General features: G+C 44.6%; 1 protein-coding gene across 17 annotated transcripts in view; it reads left to right on the top strand.

Annotated features, from left to right (window-relative positions):
- The window catches only part of LOC117231781 (forkhead box protein P1-like), a 245,733-nt gene that overhangs the window by 185,697 nt on the left and 40,711 nt on the right, over nucleotides 1-19,325 (top strand). Inside the window, exon 1 of one of the 17 annotated variants that reach the window (XM_033490542.1) lies at nucleotides 7,714-7,740. The exons of the other annotated variants lie outside the window; for them this stretch is intronic. Coding sequence (XP_033346433.1) covers nucleotides 7,729-7,740 — 12 coding nt within the window. The 5' untranslated portion in view covers nucleotides 7,714-7,728. Of the gene's footprint in view, nucleotides 1-7,713; nucleotides 7,741-19,325 lie in introns of those variants that run through there. 17 annotated transcript variants of the gene reach the window in all.

Below are 19,325 nucleotides of genomic sequence, written 5' to 3'. Positions count from 1 at the left end.
TATCGGAGTAAGTCTTGCGGGATTTGATTCCTCGGAGAGTTTGGTTAGAAATTTATTTTGTGCAATCGTGAAAAAGTTGCGCCCAGAAATTTTAATTAGCAAGAATCGTGGAAAGCTTGTAACTATCTGTAGCACATTCATCGTTTAGCTGGGTTGATTCGAATGGAACAGAGATCCGGATAAGGCCGGAAGGATCTATAATGCTGAACCCGCGCGAATTTTCGACAGGGAATTAAATTTCGTTTCGTGTCAGCGGCAACCTCCGCATTGGTCCTGGGTAAAAAGCTTCCTGTATTGTGTTCCCTGACGGCTACCATTGTACCGCCTATTCGCGAGTATTTGTTCGGACACGCGGGTTTTTTTTAAAGCAGCCATCGGCTGTCGGTCGGCATCTCCGTTTTGTAGCGAATGGTTCGCGCGCGAGTTCGTTACGCGGGTACACTGTCGGAGCAAGTTCAGAAATGACGGGCATCTCGTTAACGGAAAAAACGATAACACAAGTGACCGCCCGATGAGAAACGTTACCGGCTGATCGTCCTCCACTGACGTTCAGATATTTTTACAAAACCGCCGGATTTCCTCCAGCTAAAAATATTGTGAATTAAAACATCCTGTTAACATAAACTTTTCCTTAATTGCCTTGTTAACAGAAGATTTGAAATCATGTCAAAATTCAACGCAAATCTACAAGGACATTCAATTCTTTGACAATGTAACAGAAGAATCAAAAATTCAAGATGGACGACTTATTTGCTTCGTTGTCGTTTTTTTACATTTCTAGCATCAGATACAAAGGATACATATTTTCAATTTTCTTATTATAAAAGGTAAACGTTAATGGTTACATTATGTATAATAACATTCAACAAACTTCCCTCGAGCTTCACGGATAATCTGTTAGTCCAAATATACTCCTGTTCTTTTTATAATATTTTTTAAACATATTGGGTAATTAATTAAATCTCTGTATTATTCTTAACTGATTTAAGAAAGGAAAAAAAGTGATCGTCATTTTAGAGCCACATTAGCCAGAATGAATGTGAAATTTTCATAGGATCTTACGATCATTCCTCTGGGATCTAAATCATATTCCAAGGACAGCGTGTCACCCTAATTCGTTCGAAAAATATTTAATCGAGCGAATCGCGTAATCCAATCGTAGACACGAAGAAAGTCATTGTCGCGCGTGCGGAGAGACGACACACGGATAAACTGGGGTTTTACGATACCGGTGGAGGGAGGGTCGAGAAGCAGAAGTGGTGCGTGCGGGCGTGCTGTACTACGCCACAACGGTGGAAAGGAGCAAAGTAAGCTCCTAATTTCTCTAGGGGGGATGAAAGTTGCCAGCCGTAAGCATCTCCGCGAAGCAAAACCAGCCGGAGAGGTAGAAGAGGGTTATAGGTATAACCGAGTCGTATCAGGGCGAGTGGAAAGGCTCCGGTAGTCAATCGACAGGGCGAGAGCGAGAAAAGAGAGTTTATATTGGGAAAAAGGCAAGGCTCGCGCGGCAAGGCCCGCCGACTAGAATGAAACGTTTAAACTTTTTATGAGTTGCTGCGTCGTCGCTCGAGCGAAGAAATTTCAATTTTGCCGCCCCTTTTGCCTTCCGCCCTGCCACCGAGTTCGCGGCGCAGCTTCCTCGCGTTTCGACTATATCCTCCGATTTCTCCTTTCTTTTCTTTTTCTGCCCGCATAGCGTTTTCTTCATCGTCCCGTCACGTTATCGATTCGTTGCTTTCTTTCGTTGTAAATCGAAGAAAAAAAAAATTGTAAAATTCAATATTTCATAAATCGTAGGAACTCCAAAGTATAAGCTATGTTAATATTATAAACAGATACGTGCGTGTCGGAGGTAATCTCAGAATTCGGAAGATTTGAACAATTCTTTCACCATATATCATTACGCTTATTCTTCAGGGAACTGTGCACCGTGATATTTTTTGGAAAAAAGATGACAGTTTTATCATTTGAGTGGAAAAGTATTTAGGTCTGTGTTTCGTGGGACGAAATTGAAACAGCTGGCGAAGGGTGGCATAGGCCCTCGGTGTCACCGCCTTCTCGTCGAGTCATAAAAGTCTTGATGAAGACGTCAATGAATATTTATCCTTTCGCCGCTCCATCCTTGCCGAAATTGTCGGACGACGAAGGGCGATGCTCCTTTCTTTCGACCGGGAAAGTTAAACCGAGTAGATCGACCGAGCTCGATCAGGGCATCATGACAGAACAGGGCTCAATGAGACGGACTTATTGTTCCATCGAAAGTTATGATTTTCGAATTGGTGCAGGACAGAGGCGAATCGTGCGCGAGAAGGAGGCTCTTAATTGGAAAGCTTGCTGGAACTTACATTCAAATGCGTCTCTATTATCCATAGTCGATCGACGAGTTTTTATTAAGGTTTAATTGGACGTTCGAACATAATGGAAAAGCTCGGAGCGCGGGACCAAAGAACCTGTTAACGCATCTTTCCTATCGTCCAGTAAAAGTCATATTCCGATTTATCGCTGTGTGTGTGCGTGCATGTGTATCTGTAAGAGTGTTTACGTCATTCTTATCGACTTGTCGTTAGTCGGAGGAATTTTCCTATGGACGTATCACAGAAGATAATCGGCGTCCAGAGAAGTCAAATGGTGCGAGACGGAAGACACGCCTCGAGAGGCGCAGTTTGTATCGGAATTAACCGACTGGGCGGCGCAAACAGGGAAAACGCTTGCTGAAGAAGACCACGGAGTGGCGGAAGTTTCAAAGAGGCGCGCGAGGCTAAAGCCGCTGGAGAAGAATGTAAAGAAACAACAAGGAGACGGGAGAAGAATAAGAGTAAGAAGTAGACAACGTGAAAGAGGAGAAAAAGGAAGAAACACATAGAGCGGGGAAAGGCAGAGTCAGCATTGCGCACCCGATCTCAGCTACCCGACCCTCCCCCGTTTTAATATGTTGACGCTCCAGGGAAAGGAGAGAAGAAAGAAAAGGAAGAGAGGAGCGAAGCGGAGAGAAAAAGGAGAGAAGAAAAAAAAGAAAATATGCCCCGAACAAAGTCGTCGGAAAGGGTGGTGGAGACGCGCACTACCGGCAGGCAAGAACGAAAGGGAAAAAGAGAGAAAGAGGCTAGACGCCGCCGCCGCCGCCGCCGACGACGACGACGACGACGACGACGACGATGAGAGCAAAAGGGGGGTTACCAGAGGGAGAGGAAACTACGGGTACGGTGGGTACGGGAATCCACGGGGTTGGGCATTCCGGGGACGGCACAAACAGAGGACCAGGCGAAAAGAAAGTTTGCCGTATAACAACAAAAGACGTTTGTTATTGGCGCAGCATTTGAATTGTCTCTGTGTCGGCGGGCCTCCTTATTGGCCGAGCCGAGGCGACGCGACTCCTGCGCTGGTGGGGGGTTGCAAGGGGTGGCCACCACCCCCACGCCCCTTCTTCTCTATACCCCTCCACATCCCTCACCTCGTTGCTTCTCTCATCTCTCTCTCTCCCTCTCTCTTTATTTCCCTTCGTCTTTCCCTGCAGCCGAGCGTTTTCTATCCTCCGGAGAGAACGGCTATACACGCGGCTAAGTGTACCGCTATCTGGACTCTGGACTTCTTCTTCTCCGACACTGCAACCCCCGTTCGCCACACCACCGCCTCCGCCGCCGCCGCCGCCGCCGCTGCTGCTGCTGCTGCATCACCGTTCGCTGGAGGCTGCTACCTCCCCGGGATGACCCTTTTCGCCTGGCGTATCGGCGTGGCCGCTATCAGCCACCACCACTGCCACCCCCCTACGTCGGGCGACGCTGGAAAAAGTAATGCCTCGGCGAAGAAGAGATGCAGCTCGTGGCTCTTATTTCATTCCAGGGGAAAGAAACGGCGCGGCCGTCGCGACAACCGACACTGATGCGACAGCTCTTGCACCTCGAATTAGGGCTGCGGATGTTGCATCCAAAGTTCTAGCTAGCAGCCGAATGTAAATTCACTTGTTCTTCGTGTGTGCGTGGATCAAGAACGTGATGGATGGTCATGATCTATCTTGGATGAATGCAAATGTGACTTTGGGGTACTCGAAGATAATTGGAAATCTTCAAGGTTGAAACTAGAAGATATAGTTATGGGTTTACATCGTTTGGAATGGTTTTCTTCGAGGTATAGAACGTGGTCGGGTTAGAAACTATTTCTAACGTTGCAGATGTATTTCGGTTGATCTGGAGAATTATTGACAGTTTATATATTCGTGATTATATTGGTAAATAGATGTAGCTATATTAAGTCGAGATTTCGCGAAATATACTTCCTAGTTCTGAATTATTCTAAGCGAAGAATTTCAACGTAGAAAATTTTGGCAAGTGAACGTTGCCAAGTGCATGGTGTTACGGAAATATTTGCGGCCGGTTTCTAACTATGCACACGGTCGCTACTTCCCTTGCCACCGATGTTCGACATAGTTTTATGTTCATACTTACGGTAGCCACCGCGTATATCAATGGATCGGCTCTAGAATGTTCAAGTAGACTGTTCGATGATATCCACCGTAGCTGGTTTATTGTTAGCAGCATCTGCTCTTGACGATTATTCTTGGAATTACACTGGAAATTTATGACGCGAGTTCGAGCACGATTTTACGAGACATTTTCGTGTCAAAAACTTCGATCTCCCTTGCCTGCTTAACGTATGGCCTTCGACGGAACCTCCGCGCCGCTATTAATTAAGGCAACTGTCAAGACACGGGATATCCGTCCCTTCGACTCGACGAATCGGGGGATCAGTCTACGATCAACGTATATGTCGATATCATTCGATTATTTATTTAAACGAATGTTCACCTCTTGAACTTCTGACCCGTGCCACTCCATAATCGGAATACGTATTTTCCTTAGAAGAAAACCTTGACAAATTTGAACATCAAAGTACGAATACCTATTCCAACATTTCATTTAAAGTATAAAAACGTCTGGAAAATATAATAAGGAAAGTCCATTGAATAATATCTGATAGTATTATTTACGTAGTGACGATTGATTATTATTTATACATGCAATAAGAGAAAAAGTAATTTGAGATAGAGTCGGAGGAACCGGAACCAACATCGTTTCCTTGAATGGCTGCGTGGAACGGTCCGGCAAGATACAGGAGATGCGGTCGGTAGGCAGTCAGACGACAGAGTGCAGCGCGTGCACGTTGGTTTGTTCCTCTCCTTTCCGAAGCCCGCTCGCCCACCTGCATCGTTCGGAGAATGCGTCTAGAGCTGGTGCTACCCCAGCCTCTGCTGCCCCACGTATTCGCTTGAAAAGAGGCGTGCGCCGCCTCCGGCTCTCCCACCACCTCGCACCCGCCCCTGTATCCTCCACACGGATATATATACACACGTATACGCGTACATACTGTCGTATACACATGTATACACATCACATATCCCTCTCGATCTTGCTCTTCTATTCGTGCCGATCCCGACGTCCTTTCTCTGTCCGTTCGATGCACGCACTCTCTGTGTTACCGGCGGCGTCACATAAAAGCAGCGGCGCGGGTGCAGGGCGAGGATTCCCCCTAAAAGCTTGCAGCACGCCGAAGAAAGAGACGCTCGCGGGGGAAAAAGCAACCCGTGGGAAGAGGAAAAAAGGCAAACGAGCGAGACAGGCGGATGGATCGGGGGAGAAAAAAATCGAGAGGGATGGATTCGGAGAAGGGCGGAGGAGAGAAAAGCGCGAGGCAGAAGCAAGGCAACTAACTGGGCGCGCGAGAAGCAGCAGAGAACGTGTGCAACAGAGAACATGACAGAGAAAGAGAGTGAGACATGCTCGCGGAGGTCGGCATTTTGCAGGGGAGAGGGGAAATGAAAGCCCACATCCGCTCTCCCTACGTTCACCCCTACCTTCCTTATCTCCCTACCGCCGATGCCTTCTCGCCCCGATACCGCCACTGCCATCGTGCCACAGCTCTCCCCTCTCTGTCTCTCGATTTCTCTCTCTCTCTCTCTCCCTCTCCCTCTCTTTCCCTTCGTGTGTATGGTTAAATATTGCATTATTGTTTTAACGGCAGGGAGGAAAACAGCGTAGCCGAGCGTGCCCGCCCGCAGAGTTGCGCGCATCCGCGCCGCGTGTACACTCGCGCCGCGTCCTCCGCGCTCGTATATTGCCCGAGCTACTATCGTGTCTCGTATCGTATATCGTCTGATCGCGTTCGTATCTCGACGCGACCTCGCTATATCTACTATCTCTATCGTCATCGATCGTCATCACGTTTCTCGAGCCTAGCATCGATACGCCGTCAAGGTATCGTATCCTCCTGTAACACCCTATTGCATATCGTCGTCCGAAAGAAAATTCTTCCACCCGTCTTTAACCCTCGGCGCAACACGCGCCATCCCCTCCGTTCACGCATCTTTTCCCCCTTTCTTTCCCTTCCCACTTGCAATTCCGCTAGCCAACAAACGAAACTGCGACCCAGTTGTGTTTTGCGTGCGCTGTTTAACGAGACAGCCCTTCGGTGCGGCTTTCGCGGCAATTCGTACAACATCTTGCCAGGGTTCCACCCCTTCCAGCGCAGCTTCCGCGATATACGCTGATCCCGGTAACTCCTCCATCTCCTTTATTCCATCGGTAACCACCGCCTTATCCCGCGCTTTCGTCTCTACCGAGCAACCGCCAGCAACGCCGCTGTAGCTGCTACTGCGCGCAAGGCCATTCGGCTTGGCCACCCCCCGCTCCACGCCGCTTTCCTCCCTCGCTTACACCGCCTACGACTGTTCTCCGGCGTCGTCACCACCCACCCTCGCCCACCCCCACGTACACTCGGCATCTCAACAACAAGTACTCGCTACCGGGTAGCATCCGACACAACACAGCAAGTCGCCCTACTACCACTCCCGCCACCACTTTCTCCCCCTTTCTCTCTCGCACCCTCGACAATTCTCTTTGTCTTTCTCCCGGTCCTCTGTTGCTGTAACGTGGCCTCCCTAGGAGGCCTGGCTCGCGCACCGAGCCAAACACGATATCGCCTACTAACCGTGCATATCTCGAGACAACCGGTCGAGACCACGCGATCCAAACATCTTTCCGGCGCGGCCATCCAACACTTCGGGTACGTTTCGTTCTCCCTACCCAACCTGTCTCTTCACATCCAGTCATTCACTCTCTGTTTCATTCTCGTTCGCTCTCCTCAGAATCTACGTACATAGTACATAGCTACGTATATAGGAACCTACATATGTACGAACCCACTCCTTCTCTTATAGCCTCTCTCTCCTTTACTCATACACTCACCTTTCATCTCTCTTCAACTGATAGACTCATACCAACGTTCACTGACCTCTCCCTTCCTCTTTGAAATCTCGCTCGTTTTGAAGCTTGTCGATCGTCCCTTTGGAATTGTTTGCTTTTTTCTTTCTCTCCCTGTTTGAATCGATTTTCGAAATCTTTTTCCTTCGATCAGTGTAGGCAGTGCGTGAATAAGCGTCCATGATCTTACCACGTGCCTCGAGCAGCAAGAAGACAGTGACTTGAAGTGAATGATACGATGGATCGAAGGTTCCGCGTGGCTTTTGTGTCCCGGCAGTGATGTGCACGCCCGCGGTGGCGACTCGATGAAAGGTTTCCACGAACGCTCGTGAACGTGACAGTGGACGTAACAGTGACGATATGAGGAGACGAATATAGTGGTATACGAGTAATGGAACACAATTACACGCGGCGCAAACCGATCGTGACAGAAGTGAGTCAGAGTCTCGTGTCCAGTGCGTAGAATTGATCGACGATGCAAGAAATCGTGTAAGTAAATGAAACGTTTATGATTCGATTCAAAAATAGACGTGTTTGTGATCAATTGAAATACACAGTGTCTGCTTTTTAATCGAACTTTGAGTAAAATGTCAGCCGAATTGCGTAATGTTTGCGGTCAACCTTTGAACAACGCAACGTGACTTGAGACGTAACATTTATTAATCGCGCTTACTTTTCGTGACGTCTTACGCCAGTGTATCGTAAACGTTTATCGTGTAAATAGCATGTAACACGACAGATGTTGACGTTTGGTCGGATTCCTACTTGTTTCGTTATATTCGTCGAATTAACGAGCACGTCTAGCGTACGTGACGTCCGATCATTGATCGACCGTATCTACTTCCGTTTAGATATCGAATTTTATCTGCGTTCGAACATATAAATTTTATTCGATGTCTCCACTGCATAAAGAGACATTTTTGCATCTTTGAAGTAGAGACAAGTTCAAGAGAGGGATTAAAATCTTCTATTTTGGTTTATTCAAAACTCGCGAGTCTACTCGGTGATTCTTTGCGACGTAAACGTTTATGCTGCTAGAAACTTACTGAACTCTATTGGTCAAATGTAAGGAGGGATATAAAAAGTGGACGTCGGGAAACGATTTCATAAGCTTCGAGTCAGTCGTCTTTCGCCTCGATAGCAAGTTTTACGGTGACACAAAGTCGCAGCCTGGCTAGATGCATTTGCAAGCAATGGCCTGCAAGATGACCTGATAACAATCGCGATCGATAAGGAAAACAGCTTGCCGGACGATAAAGCGTAAACACTGCGTTCCCTTGACAGCATCGTACGGTCTGCCTGCTATAAAACGAGATAATACTGGCAATACTTTGTCGATGAAACGATCGCACTTAAAGGAAATTAATTTCTTTTTTTCCTCCACGAGATAATAACGTTCCATTGCAATAGGAAAATTGTCGTACATTACGCATTACCTACTTCTTTTTATTCGCGCGATACAATTGTCAACGTATTGTGAATCACTGGAAGTTGACGATAAAACGTTAATGAAACGCGTGTCGTACTCGTATTACGTATAATTGCCACTTTTTCTCGGTGATTGCATAATTCACGGGATCAGAGAAACGATACACGGGTGGCGGTGTACACGCGGCATGTTTTCATGTAACTTCTTGCAAATTTACCGACTTCGATAATGGCGGGGTTATGAATATAGAATGGGAACGACATGGTTGAGAACTCGATGTTCTTTTGACGCCCCGTGCGCCAGCTATGTTCCTCCACGCGGCATCAATTTTCATATCGTGCATCGCGAGGAATTCTACCTTCCCTCTTGTCGCTAGTTCATCATGCGCAAAACGATTTTCGTAACTCGCCGTTTCTCTTTTTCCTCGTACTTTAACCCGAGCGACTAAATTAGTCACCTGAACGAAAAAGTAGCTTGAAGTAGAGTAGTCTAAAAATGGACTATTTACTTATTTATCCTTAAACTTGATCGCTGTTATATTTAATTCAATCTACGATTAAATTTGAAACTGAAATCGCTGTTCAATAGAATAGAGTGTATTACATCCTTTTAACATTTCCTTCGTTACTTTTAAAACTTAACGTTGCTGTTAATAGATTTATCAATATCATATTATATCAGATTTATCGACTAAGAAATTTAAGAAGATTTTGTCTAGAAACTGTGCTATGTTTCATAACGGTGGAGTTAGGAAACTGCATGAGGTTGTTGGATGCGGAGTGAGAATGGTGCGTGCTGTCATGTCGGACGCGTGGCACGCACTGAGATCGGTGAACTCATCGTTGTGTCGGGTGTGTAGTGTATCGTCGGGCGCCGACGCCTGTCCCCTTCCCTTCAGGTCGCCCTTTCCTCTACCGGCCTCGTCCTATCCCCGCCGAAACCGCGAAACCTCGAAGCTCCATGCTCGAAAAGCTGAAAGCTCCTACCTGCTCGACAGTCGCGTGGCTACTGCGCCACCGTTCGCACGAAACCGCTGCGAAATATTGCCCATCGTTTTACGATATCGATACAATGTCCTATAACTCTAGAGGGGAGTCGATCAAACTTAGAAGTTGGTTTCGCGAGCGATGATTAACCCTTAGAATCCAATAATTTCAGTTTCTATGGAATTCCTTCGTTACATACTTTTCAATCATGTAGCTTTTATAGTATATCGGGGTCCTATAATTGATCATGAATGAAAAACCTATTTGAGGCGTATGACAATGACGAGGAGATGAAGATCTGATAGCTTCAGAATCTGATAGGATGCGCGTAGCATAGCTATGGTTTATACCGTTAAAATTCTTCCTCATGTCGCTTTCTTTATAACTGGAACTGCATTTTTATTGTTGAAATTCTTTCCTTAACGTTGGATTGCTTATTTTACCTGGAATTCCATCTTTAGAATTTCTGCGTTACTTCTTTTACTGCTGGAATCTTGCTATTAATGTCTTTGCACGACTTTATGACTAGAATTTCTTTCTTTTCGTGTATTTATGCTATTCATTTTGTTGCTAGAATTTCTTTATTAGGTGTTCCAGAAAATTTCTTCTGCCGCTAAAATCTTTTCTTTAATGTCTCTGCGTTGCTCTTTTTTAGTGCTGGAATTCCTATGTGACGTTTTCTTGCTGCTTCTTTCTTTTTATCGCTGGAATTCCTTCTACGATGTTTCTGCATTACTTCGTTTATCGTCAACAATTTTATTTGCGTGGTATCCCTTGCACAGTTCTTTTTATTGCTGAAATTCCTTTCCTAGTGTTGCTCCTTTTATTACTGGAATTCCTTATTTGGTATTCTTACGCTAAATTTTCTTTTCATATCGTAAAATCTACTACAAAGAGATATGAATACGCTTCCAATTTTTAATACATATTCTACTAACATTAGAATTAGAGAAATACGACTACTAATGTCAGAAATAAATATTCACCCGAAAACAGTTCTATCTCGAATTCATCCTATTATAGTCATCCTACATCTCCTGTAGAATATTTTGAAAGATTGACAGTAGTTGAATTTTATTTATAACGACGTCTCTTAGTACCTTAGTTTTAATTTACGTCATTAACTGCTGCACCGTGACAACGAACACGTTGAAATGAAAAACTTTGATACATGATATTTTTAGACAAGTTTATAATCGTACTTCGAGCTAGAAGGAGACGGAGTTAATCGACAGGGAAAGAATTCAGCATTTACGAATCCCAATGATCTCGAGAAAAATGTAATTTGACACGATCTATATTTGATAGATATATAAAAATACTCGTACACACACAGGCGACAGATTACATCGAACGCTAATAGGTGCAGTTAATGTAAAATTCACCGGCCGACCAACGACTTGTACGCTAAATGCAGATGGGATGATGGTGTTCGGATTGATTTTTTAATTCGTTCTGACAATGCATATTATTACCCCCGCTGTGGTGGTTTGATCGATAAGGAAACCGCGGTTTTTGAATAATGTATCGGCCCATTAAAATGTAATCGGTCCGCGGCTGCTATTGCGAACACCGTTTCGCCTCGTGGTATATATATCATCGCTAGGTTCGAGATGCATCGCGATCCTGCACGTCACACCTCCGTATTTTGCAATTAGACGTCGTACACATGTGTGAAATGAGTTCGATCCAGCGATCAAATATAACGCCACCGTACACGGGAATAGTAGCCGTGCAATGAGAATTAAAACGTTCGTTACATCGTACGAAGGCTGTCTCTATTATGAACCTCATGAAATTGTAATTCCGTACAGGACGTTTATGTTGCAACGAACATCGAATCACGATCGAGTTTCAACGTAGCTGCGGGATATCGCCAAGGAAAAAGCCACTCTTTGATCCAGCAAAGTCGATTAATTACCATCCGAAGAATCCGACCGAACTATAAGATAAATTCCAGGCAAAAGTGTTATCATCGGTAAGCCAGGCTCTGAAGAACGACCGGGTGTACTCGCTGGCGAAATATCGCGGCTAACTTGGGAACGAGAGGCGTGTAGAATTTACACAAGCAAATTACACTTCGCCTATATGAAAGCGGTAATTATAAATCGGCCAGTTGGAAACGGCGAATTTATGGGAAGGGTTGCTAGGGATGGCTAGGGGGGCCGAAGAAACGGCCGAATAGTAAAACGCTGTACGATAGAGACACTCGGCGAACGTGGAAAATTAGCTGGTAGTCTAACGTCGCGTTGAAACATAGAATAGGAAACTTGCTAATTAAACTATCGATCGGTAACGAACCAACGATAACACTAAATATCTCCTCTTTCGATAACATTTATGTATCAAATGCGCTGTCCCATCGAGACGATGTTTTTGATAGTCAGAAGAAAACACTCGGCTCAGAGGATTCCTATATCTCGAGTAAATTTCGAAGACGAAAAGGAGAGGTGGTAAAACGGCGAGTAATTCGTAGGATCGTCGAAACGAGACTAACGAAGAACACGTGGGAGGAACGATTGGGGGTTGGGTGATAGCAGCGGGTCAGGAATAATCCGCTCTCAGGACGGAGGGGGTGAAAAGTTCGTAGAGGACGCGAGAGAAAGAGAAAGAACACAGAAGGGGAGCAAGTTGTGCTAGATGATATCCAGAGGATTATTCTCTCCCAGTCGCATCACAAACTGCCGTGACAAATCGCCCTATACTTTATGAGACAAGTCTTTCTTCTGCACAGCCACTCACTCCTGCGAGGCATATATCACCCGGTCGTCGATATATTATCGCCGCGACGCCTACCGTCGCGCAGTGTCAATACACGATGCGACGAAACAAATAGGCGGACCTGGTTTTCTCTCTCTTTCGTAGGATTCCTGGGGAATCACGAGAGCACCAGCCGCGTCAGACAAAATCCTTCGTGGATTTAGATCCGGAAGGATATATAGGTGGCTCTTGGAGAAGGATCGATGCATCCGAGTGCGTGAAAAAAAATTCGGCCCCTGTACGTAGTCGTTCGAAACGTTTTTGCTTAGTCGATTTCAGGATTTACAGCACGGACTATGTGAGTTCCCTTTCTTAATAAAGAACCTCCCTTCTCGATACGACAGCGAAATAATTGTACAGTAGAATAGGCTTGTCTGACTAGCGGATCACGATATAAGGAAATCTACTGATGATTTTTGAGTGTGAATATTTATATAGGTTTATTTCAAAGACTCGATAGAAAAGTAGATCGGATATATTTTTTTCCATAAACGAGGAAACAATATACGCAATCTGCATTGATCCAAAGTATTGCATTTAAATTTCCCAGCTTTCGTGGAAGGTACAAAATGTTATCCTCGCTACTTCTGTTCTAAGCTTCGCATTTATTATTTCATTATTGTATCCGAACGATCATTAAAATATTAGCTTGGTAGCAAAGTAATATCGGGTTGGTCGATATAAAAGTGAATCGACTCACATACTGCCATATATTGTTTTATTTAATCAATCACATAATATTCGTAATTTTTTACATGAAAGCTCAGCTCCCGATTACATCTAATTCGATAAAAATAAATTTCTCACAAGAGAAGGATTTATCCTGTGGAAGAATGACTCTTCGCGGTACAGCCACGCGGATTTCCTTGGAAAGTCTTGGTGAATGACGTTGCAGCCGGCCATCACAATCGCGGTAGACACTCGACGTGGACCGACGTCTGCCCGGAACGTCTAGAGCGGTTAGAAAGGTTTCGAACGCGCGAAAAGAGCCAGAGAAACGGTCTCTTCCACTTCTTACTTTCTCTCTTCCTCGAACTTGTAAACTCCCCGTGGTACGCACGGCCAACTGTTCTCTGGGACTTGGTAGGGATGACGGCTGGAGGTTAGAGTCCCGGACAGCGGGAAAAGTCTTTAAAAGGGCTGTAGCAGCGTAGGTAGAACTGACTGAGAGATAGGTGAATGAGTACGTGAGTACATATTTGTTTAGCTAGAAGCACTCGCTCGTTTTATCTTCATCCCTCCTCCACGCCCTCTGTTTCATCCTGTCCTTCTTCTATCTTGCCACGGTCCTCTGCGTGCACGTTTCTCTTTGATTTCGTCTGTTTTCTGGACACGCGGTCCGTTTTCCGTGCCAGTTCGCGAATCCAATGAATGGATAAACCGGACGGACGAATCGTACCAAGGCAAAACTGCTTCCCTCGTGATCTTCCTACACCCTCGAGGTAGATAAGGGCTTCTTTTTGGCCGCGGCGACAACCAGAATCCAGTTAATTCTCCACACTAATGCGTTGAATGCGGCCAACTCGTAACAGCGTAACTACGTTCGCTTGTATCGTCGACCTGATTGATTGGGCCTTGAAAATGTGGTGGACGGTTGACCCACTAACTCTGCAGGCGAAATAAAATGACGCGATTCGTTGGTGGGAAGCCAGGGAAATTAATGGAAAGTATAAAATGAGAAAATTTTACGACCTTCTGTCTTCCGAGTGATTGAGCCTCGAACGTGGTTTCTTGGAATTTAACTCTTTATCTAATGATATCGAAAATTTATAGCCGTATTTATATCGCTGTCTTGTATATCTTGTTACAATATCGGTTTATGGCTCTGATTTTATAAAGACACGATGTATTTCTTACAAAGATCAGTTTCGGCCTTATTATTGGGCGCAATTCGTCGTAGAGGAACGTTAACACCTCGTTATTGATCATTGTCAGATAAGAGCTCTACACGTAGCCAGACTGCAGGGTAGTCATTTCCATGATTAATAAGGGAACAATCAATTCTTCGTCTCTTACTGCCAATAATCGAAATGATATCTGAAATGTCTCTGAAACCAGACTCTGAATCAATTTTAAATTGATCAATCAAAAAACGATTTAGATAAGTGATTCATATTACTCCACATAAATAATACATACGAGATACGAAGCCTAGTATCAAGAAATTAGATACAAATGACGCGTAGCATATCAATATGGTGTACAACGAACAACTAACTGGATTAGTAAGTTACTAGAAATATCGTAGGGTAAGGGGTGAATGAAAGAAACCCACTTTGGTAGCCTCCAGTTCAGTCAAATCTCAAGGGTGGAATCTGAATCAACCCCGGTGACGGTAAAAGCCTACGTTCGCGTGATTTTACGCACGTGCACGCGACTGAGCGCGGAGAAACGAACAGCCGGAGGAAAGAGAAAGGGTGGGAGAAGTGCCTTGCGATATTTTGTGGATACCTGATGGATTCGAGTGACCGGTGAATTTTCACAGGGCGAGAACGTCCAGTCGACGTTCGGCCGTGTGCACAGGCTGAAAAGGAAGGTGTGAGGCGTGGGCGCGGGGCTGGTGCGCCAGTATAAACGACAAACGGACCGTGGAATCGTGGTCCTTTGTGTGCGCGCGTGTGTGCCTTTGCTCGTAGCAAAAGGGGGATCAGGAGACCGGGAGAGATGGAGGAGGGTGCGTCGTATATCGATACTCGCACGGTCGAGTGTTTGCAGCGATATTTGGTCCATTTCCATTTGCCGCACGTGGCGCGTTTACGGTTCACACCTCTTACCCGATCCCCCACCCCTTGGTCCACTTGCTCGTCACCCCGGCATTCGGTCGTTGCCACCCCCGCGTAATGGACACGCAAGGTGTCGGCGAGTATGCAAACGAAGCCGCTCGACCTTTCTGGAGAATTGCGAATAGGTGGACCGAAGGGTAGCCATGCTTGTTTGTCGATTTTTATACAAGCCGATAACCCTTTAAAATTCGAGTTATTTACTCTGTCCCGCTTTTTCTTTTATAATCGAGGAGAGCTTCCATTAAAAGATGGGGGTAAATTAATAGAAAAAAAGAACGGGGAATTTTCAAGGCAGAATTGTTCGAGTTACTTGAGTTGAAAGTGGCGAGGCGAAAGAGCGGCGATTCCAAAAGATTCAAGAATACGAGAGATTGTTTCAAGATGATGTTGGATGAGTAAGATTCGGAAGAATTGCCTAGCATGTTAGAAGAATCGAATTCTCCTGTGGTGGACAGATCGTATATCGATTCCGCTTGGACATAAACGCGCTTGGTCCCGACTAGATGTTCGAGCGGGAAAAAAATTTAATATATCCAAATATATCACAGCACACACAGCAGCAGCAGCAGCAGGCGACGATCGGCCATTCAGGACTCCATAATTTGATATGCAGCGAAATCGAGCGAGAAAGCAGCGATGGGGTGGAAATGGTTTTTAGGGTGTGGAGCAAGGTGAAGCAAAAGGATGTCGCGGGACCGAGAGGGTAGCAGTTACTGATGGGACGTCCCGAACAGATGTGGACATTATTCATTACAACTGACCAGCAGACTTTCTGAATACTATCGTCTTTGAGCGAAAGAAGACGTCCACTTCTTTCCTTGATCCCCGCCACTGACTTTCTCCGAAGACTCGATATATTCTTTTGCGTGTTTTTCATCCCATTTTTCTCGCACGCTTGCTTGAAATACGTGAAATTGAATCCGGATGCGTTCTATCCATCGCATAGTAATTTCAGCAATCGCAGTATTCGATATTTTCATTGTAAACGATCAAATTCATGGTGAATTTAGATAAAACAACAAGACTTGACGCTACTCCTCCCTTAATGGAAGTTAATTATTCCCGAAAAGATAGCATTTTTCCAATACGTGACTTATGATACTTTCTAACTATTGTACAGTAATTTCAACAAATTGTAGTATTCGATATTCTCAAGTTCACGGTAGATTTAGATACTTGCAGTAAAAAGAAAGATTATCGCCACCCCATTCTGGAAGCTAATTTCTCTAGAAAAAAGTAGTGTCTTGAAAGAGAACGATCTGATCCCTGTATCCCAGTCTTCTGCGAGACTTTCCTTTCGTAAAAGACCGATATACATCACGCCCCTTCGCTTTCCACTCGCCCTTCTTGCTCTTTATCTCGCAATTTCTTCCACTGACCGCCAACTTTCACCTCTACGCAGAGACACGCGTGAAAATGGCCACGCGTTCTCTACATCAGCGTGAATTATGTCTCGTTTCGTTCACTTCCATCCCCATCCTCTTGTCCTGTGTGTTCTCCATTTCTCTATCGCGTCCGTTGAAGGGTGACCAGCCCCGTAAACCGATTCTACTCCGCCACGTCGCTACCTGGCTTTATGGCTTAAACAAAACTTTCCTATATTACAAGTCCGTGAAATATGAATACGCTGGCAAAAGGGAAATCTAGACGGGTGGCGGAAAAGGGTGAGTGGGCGTCGGAGGGTTACCGGACGGCCGTGAACAGGGGGTGTTAACGGGGGTGGATCCGGTCACTTGCCTGCCATTACGGGTCCCGCGCACTGCCGCTGGCAAACCCAATTTGTTATCGACTTATTGGCCAAATTACTTACTATTACCGCAGATTTATTTCGCATATTAGTCCATGGCTACGCCCACTCGTTACGTCTCCATTAATTACCGGACGTGAACCGCGTCCTTACACCGCTTTAGGTGCGTCTACGCTGCTCTCCTTTCTTAAAACCTTCTATCATTCATTTAGGATCTAAAGAATATTAAACTTCTATGATTTTCTTTCAACCATCTGGTTTTCTAGATTCAATTTATAACATTTAGTTATTGCTTCGTACGAGCTTGTATATTTATTTGAATCGTTTTTATTGGGAGAATAAGGGAAGTACATATTTCATATGTAACACTGCAGAAGTTTATCGCTACGAATATTAATCGACTATAAATTTGTAACATATTTGAAAATATTAATCGATTTTAATCGATTTTCAGCTTGTTTTCGTTCGTTTACTCGTATTATTGGAAAATAGTGCTGTTTTTTTTTGTTACAGCAGCATTTTTAATTCCTAGAATTGGTACCTCTCTCGATAACAGACACATAGCGGACCGTTTATTTATTTAAAAAAATATTGTAATCATTAATTTTTGATAGTCAAAGCGCAGCACCGTTGTATTTGAGATTAGTTTGTTCAAACATGTCGATATGAAAGGATTACGGTGTATATGGAGGGATTGTTTCCATAAAATAAAATATTTGTAGTCGATCGCGACGCGGTAGGATAAGGGAACCGATACACGTCGTTTTTATCGAGAGGGTTTGTTTTAAAGAAAGAGTGGGAGGGGTTCGGTCGTGCATTACACAGCTGGTGGAAACATCTTTTAGCCGGGATTATGATTCCCACAGTACGAAAGTGGCTGCGATGGAGTCGATGTAGCATCCTGGAAATTCCAGCGAGGCCGCGGCCTCTCTTTACACATACGAGCACTCTCACGGGCTGAACATACAATCAACACGCGAGTTTACCTTGAGTATTTTTCAAAGAACGATACCGCCGCGCGCTTCGAGTTCTTTCAATATCGACAAACTTCGAATAACTCGGAGGGGAAACCAGCGGTTATACGGTAAACAATACACACGACGACATTAACGGACCTTCAAACAAACATCCTGCTTTGCGTTCTTCTTGTTTGAGCTCTTTCGCCAGCAGACAAACCTTTTCGTCGAACCGTGGTGATCTTCACGTGCACTGGCTTGCGATAGGAAAAATCGTAGGAAAAACATCGACCCGAGGGAGATTTTTATCTTTGATAATTCCGTTTAAATCGTGGAAAATAGATATGAGAGAAGATGGTTGAATATTAACGCGCATGATAGTTGGAATACGAAAGATTCAATGTAAAAAGAAACTTTGTAATAAGACATATTTTTACATTGAGATACTACGTATACTATACTTATTTTTGTTAACATACTGGACGACTATAACATACTCTGATCATAATTTTATTCGCGTATCAAAGAATAGTTTAAACAACTTCAAATCTGCCATTGAATAACCTTAGTCTACCGTATCAAAAAATTACTGCGATCGTCTTATATGATACAATAGAAGTAATATTATTAGTAATATTGCACAGGTTGTAATCTGTGCAAGTTATCAATATTGATAAATATCCCTACATAACAGTGACATGGTTGGGAATAAAAGAACTTCCACAAACTACAAGTTATTTGATCATCTTCTTTAAGAAAGAATTATGAAATCATGAAGAAGATGTCTACATCGTGTAATTTGTCAATTTACTTAATAAATTATTATGTAAAGGGGAAATATAAATAAGAGCGCGGTAAACTCCGATACAGTGCCCCATTACTTATACAATTCCAGGTTTAAAAGGCAAACTGTGGAATTAATAAAGTATCGATCACCTGATGGGTTAGGAAAACAATGGGTTAGGAAGCGTAGATTACGAAAGAAAGTTACTTTGTAGAATTTCTCAGCCACACGGTGAGGAGGTTGACGAAGGATAGTGGCAACTCGGCCAAAGGACACAGCCAGGCGGAGTGAAAAGACGATAAAATGCGCCACGTGTTACCGGGCACTTGATATTCATGCACGTTCGTCCGTAGCACGTCGAACCTCAACTAACGGGTGCCCGGCAATCTAATAAAGATAAAAAATAACGTCGACTTCTACTCTCTTGGACGATTCTCGCGACCCTTACCGGGCCGCGCGAGTTATATTGAAAAATATATATCTCCCCTATGCTGACCCATCCGTAGCCTGCATATAAACTACCCCCTTACGGAATCTGCGAGCAAGCGTCTACGAGGTATTAGAACGCTCGAAATGGTCGCGCCACTCTGTCACGGTCATTCCGTAGATCGTAGACTTTCCCTAACA

This window comes from Bombus vosnesenskii, unplaced genomic scaffold (assembly GCF_011952255.1).
Source record: "Bombus vosnesenskii isolate JDL3184/JDL3185 unplaced genomic scaffold, Bvos_JDL3184-5_v1.1 scf7180000013273, whole genome shotgun sequence".
Lineage (NCBI taxonomy): Eukaryota > Metazoa > Arthropoda > Insecta > Hymenoptera > Apidae > Bombus > Bombus vosnesenskii.
Note: the sequence above shows the minus strand (reverse complement) of the source record. Positions and strands in the feature narration are given on the sequence as shown.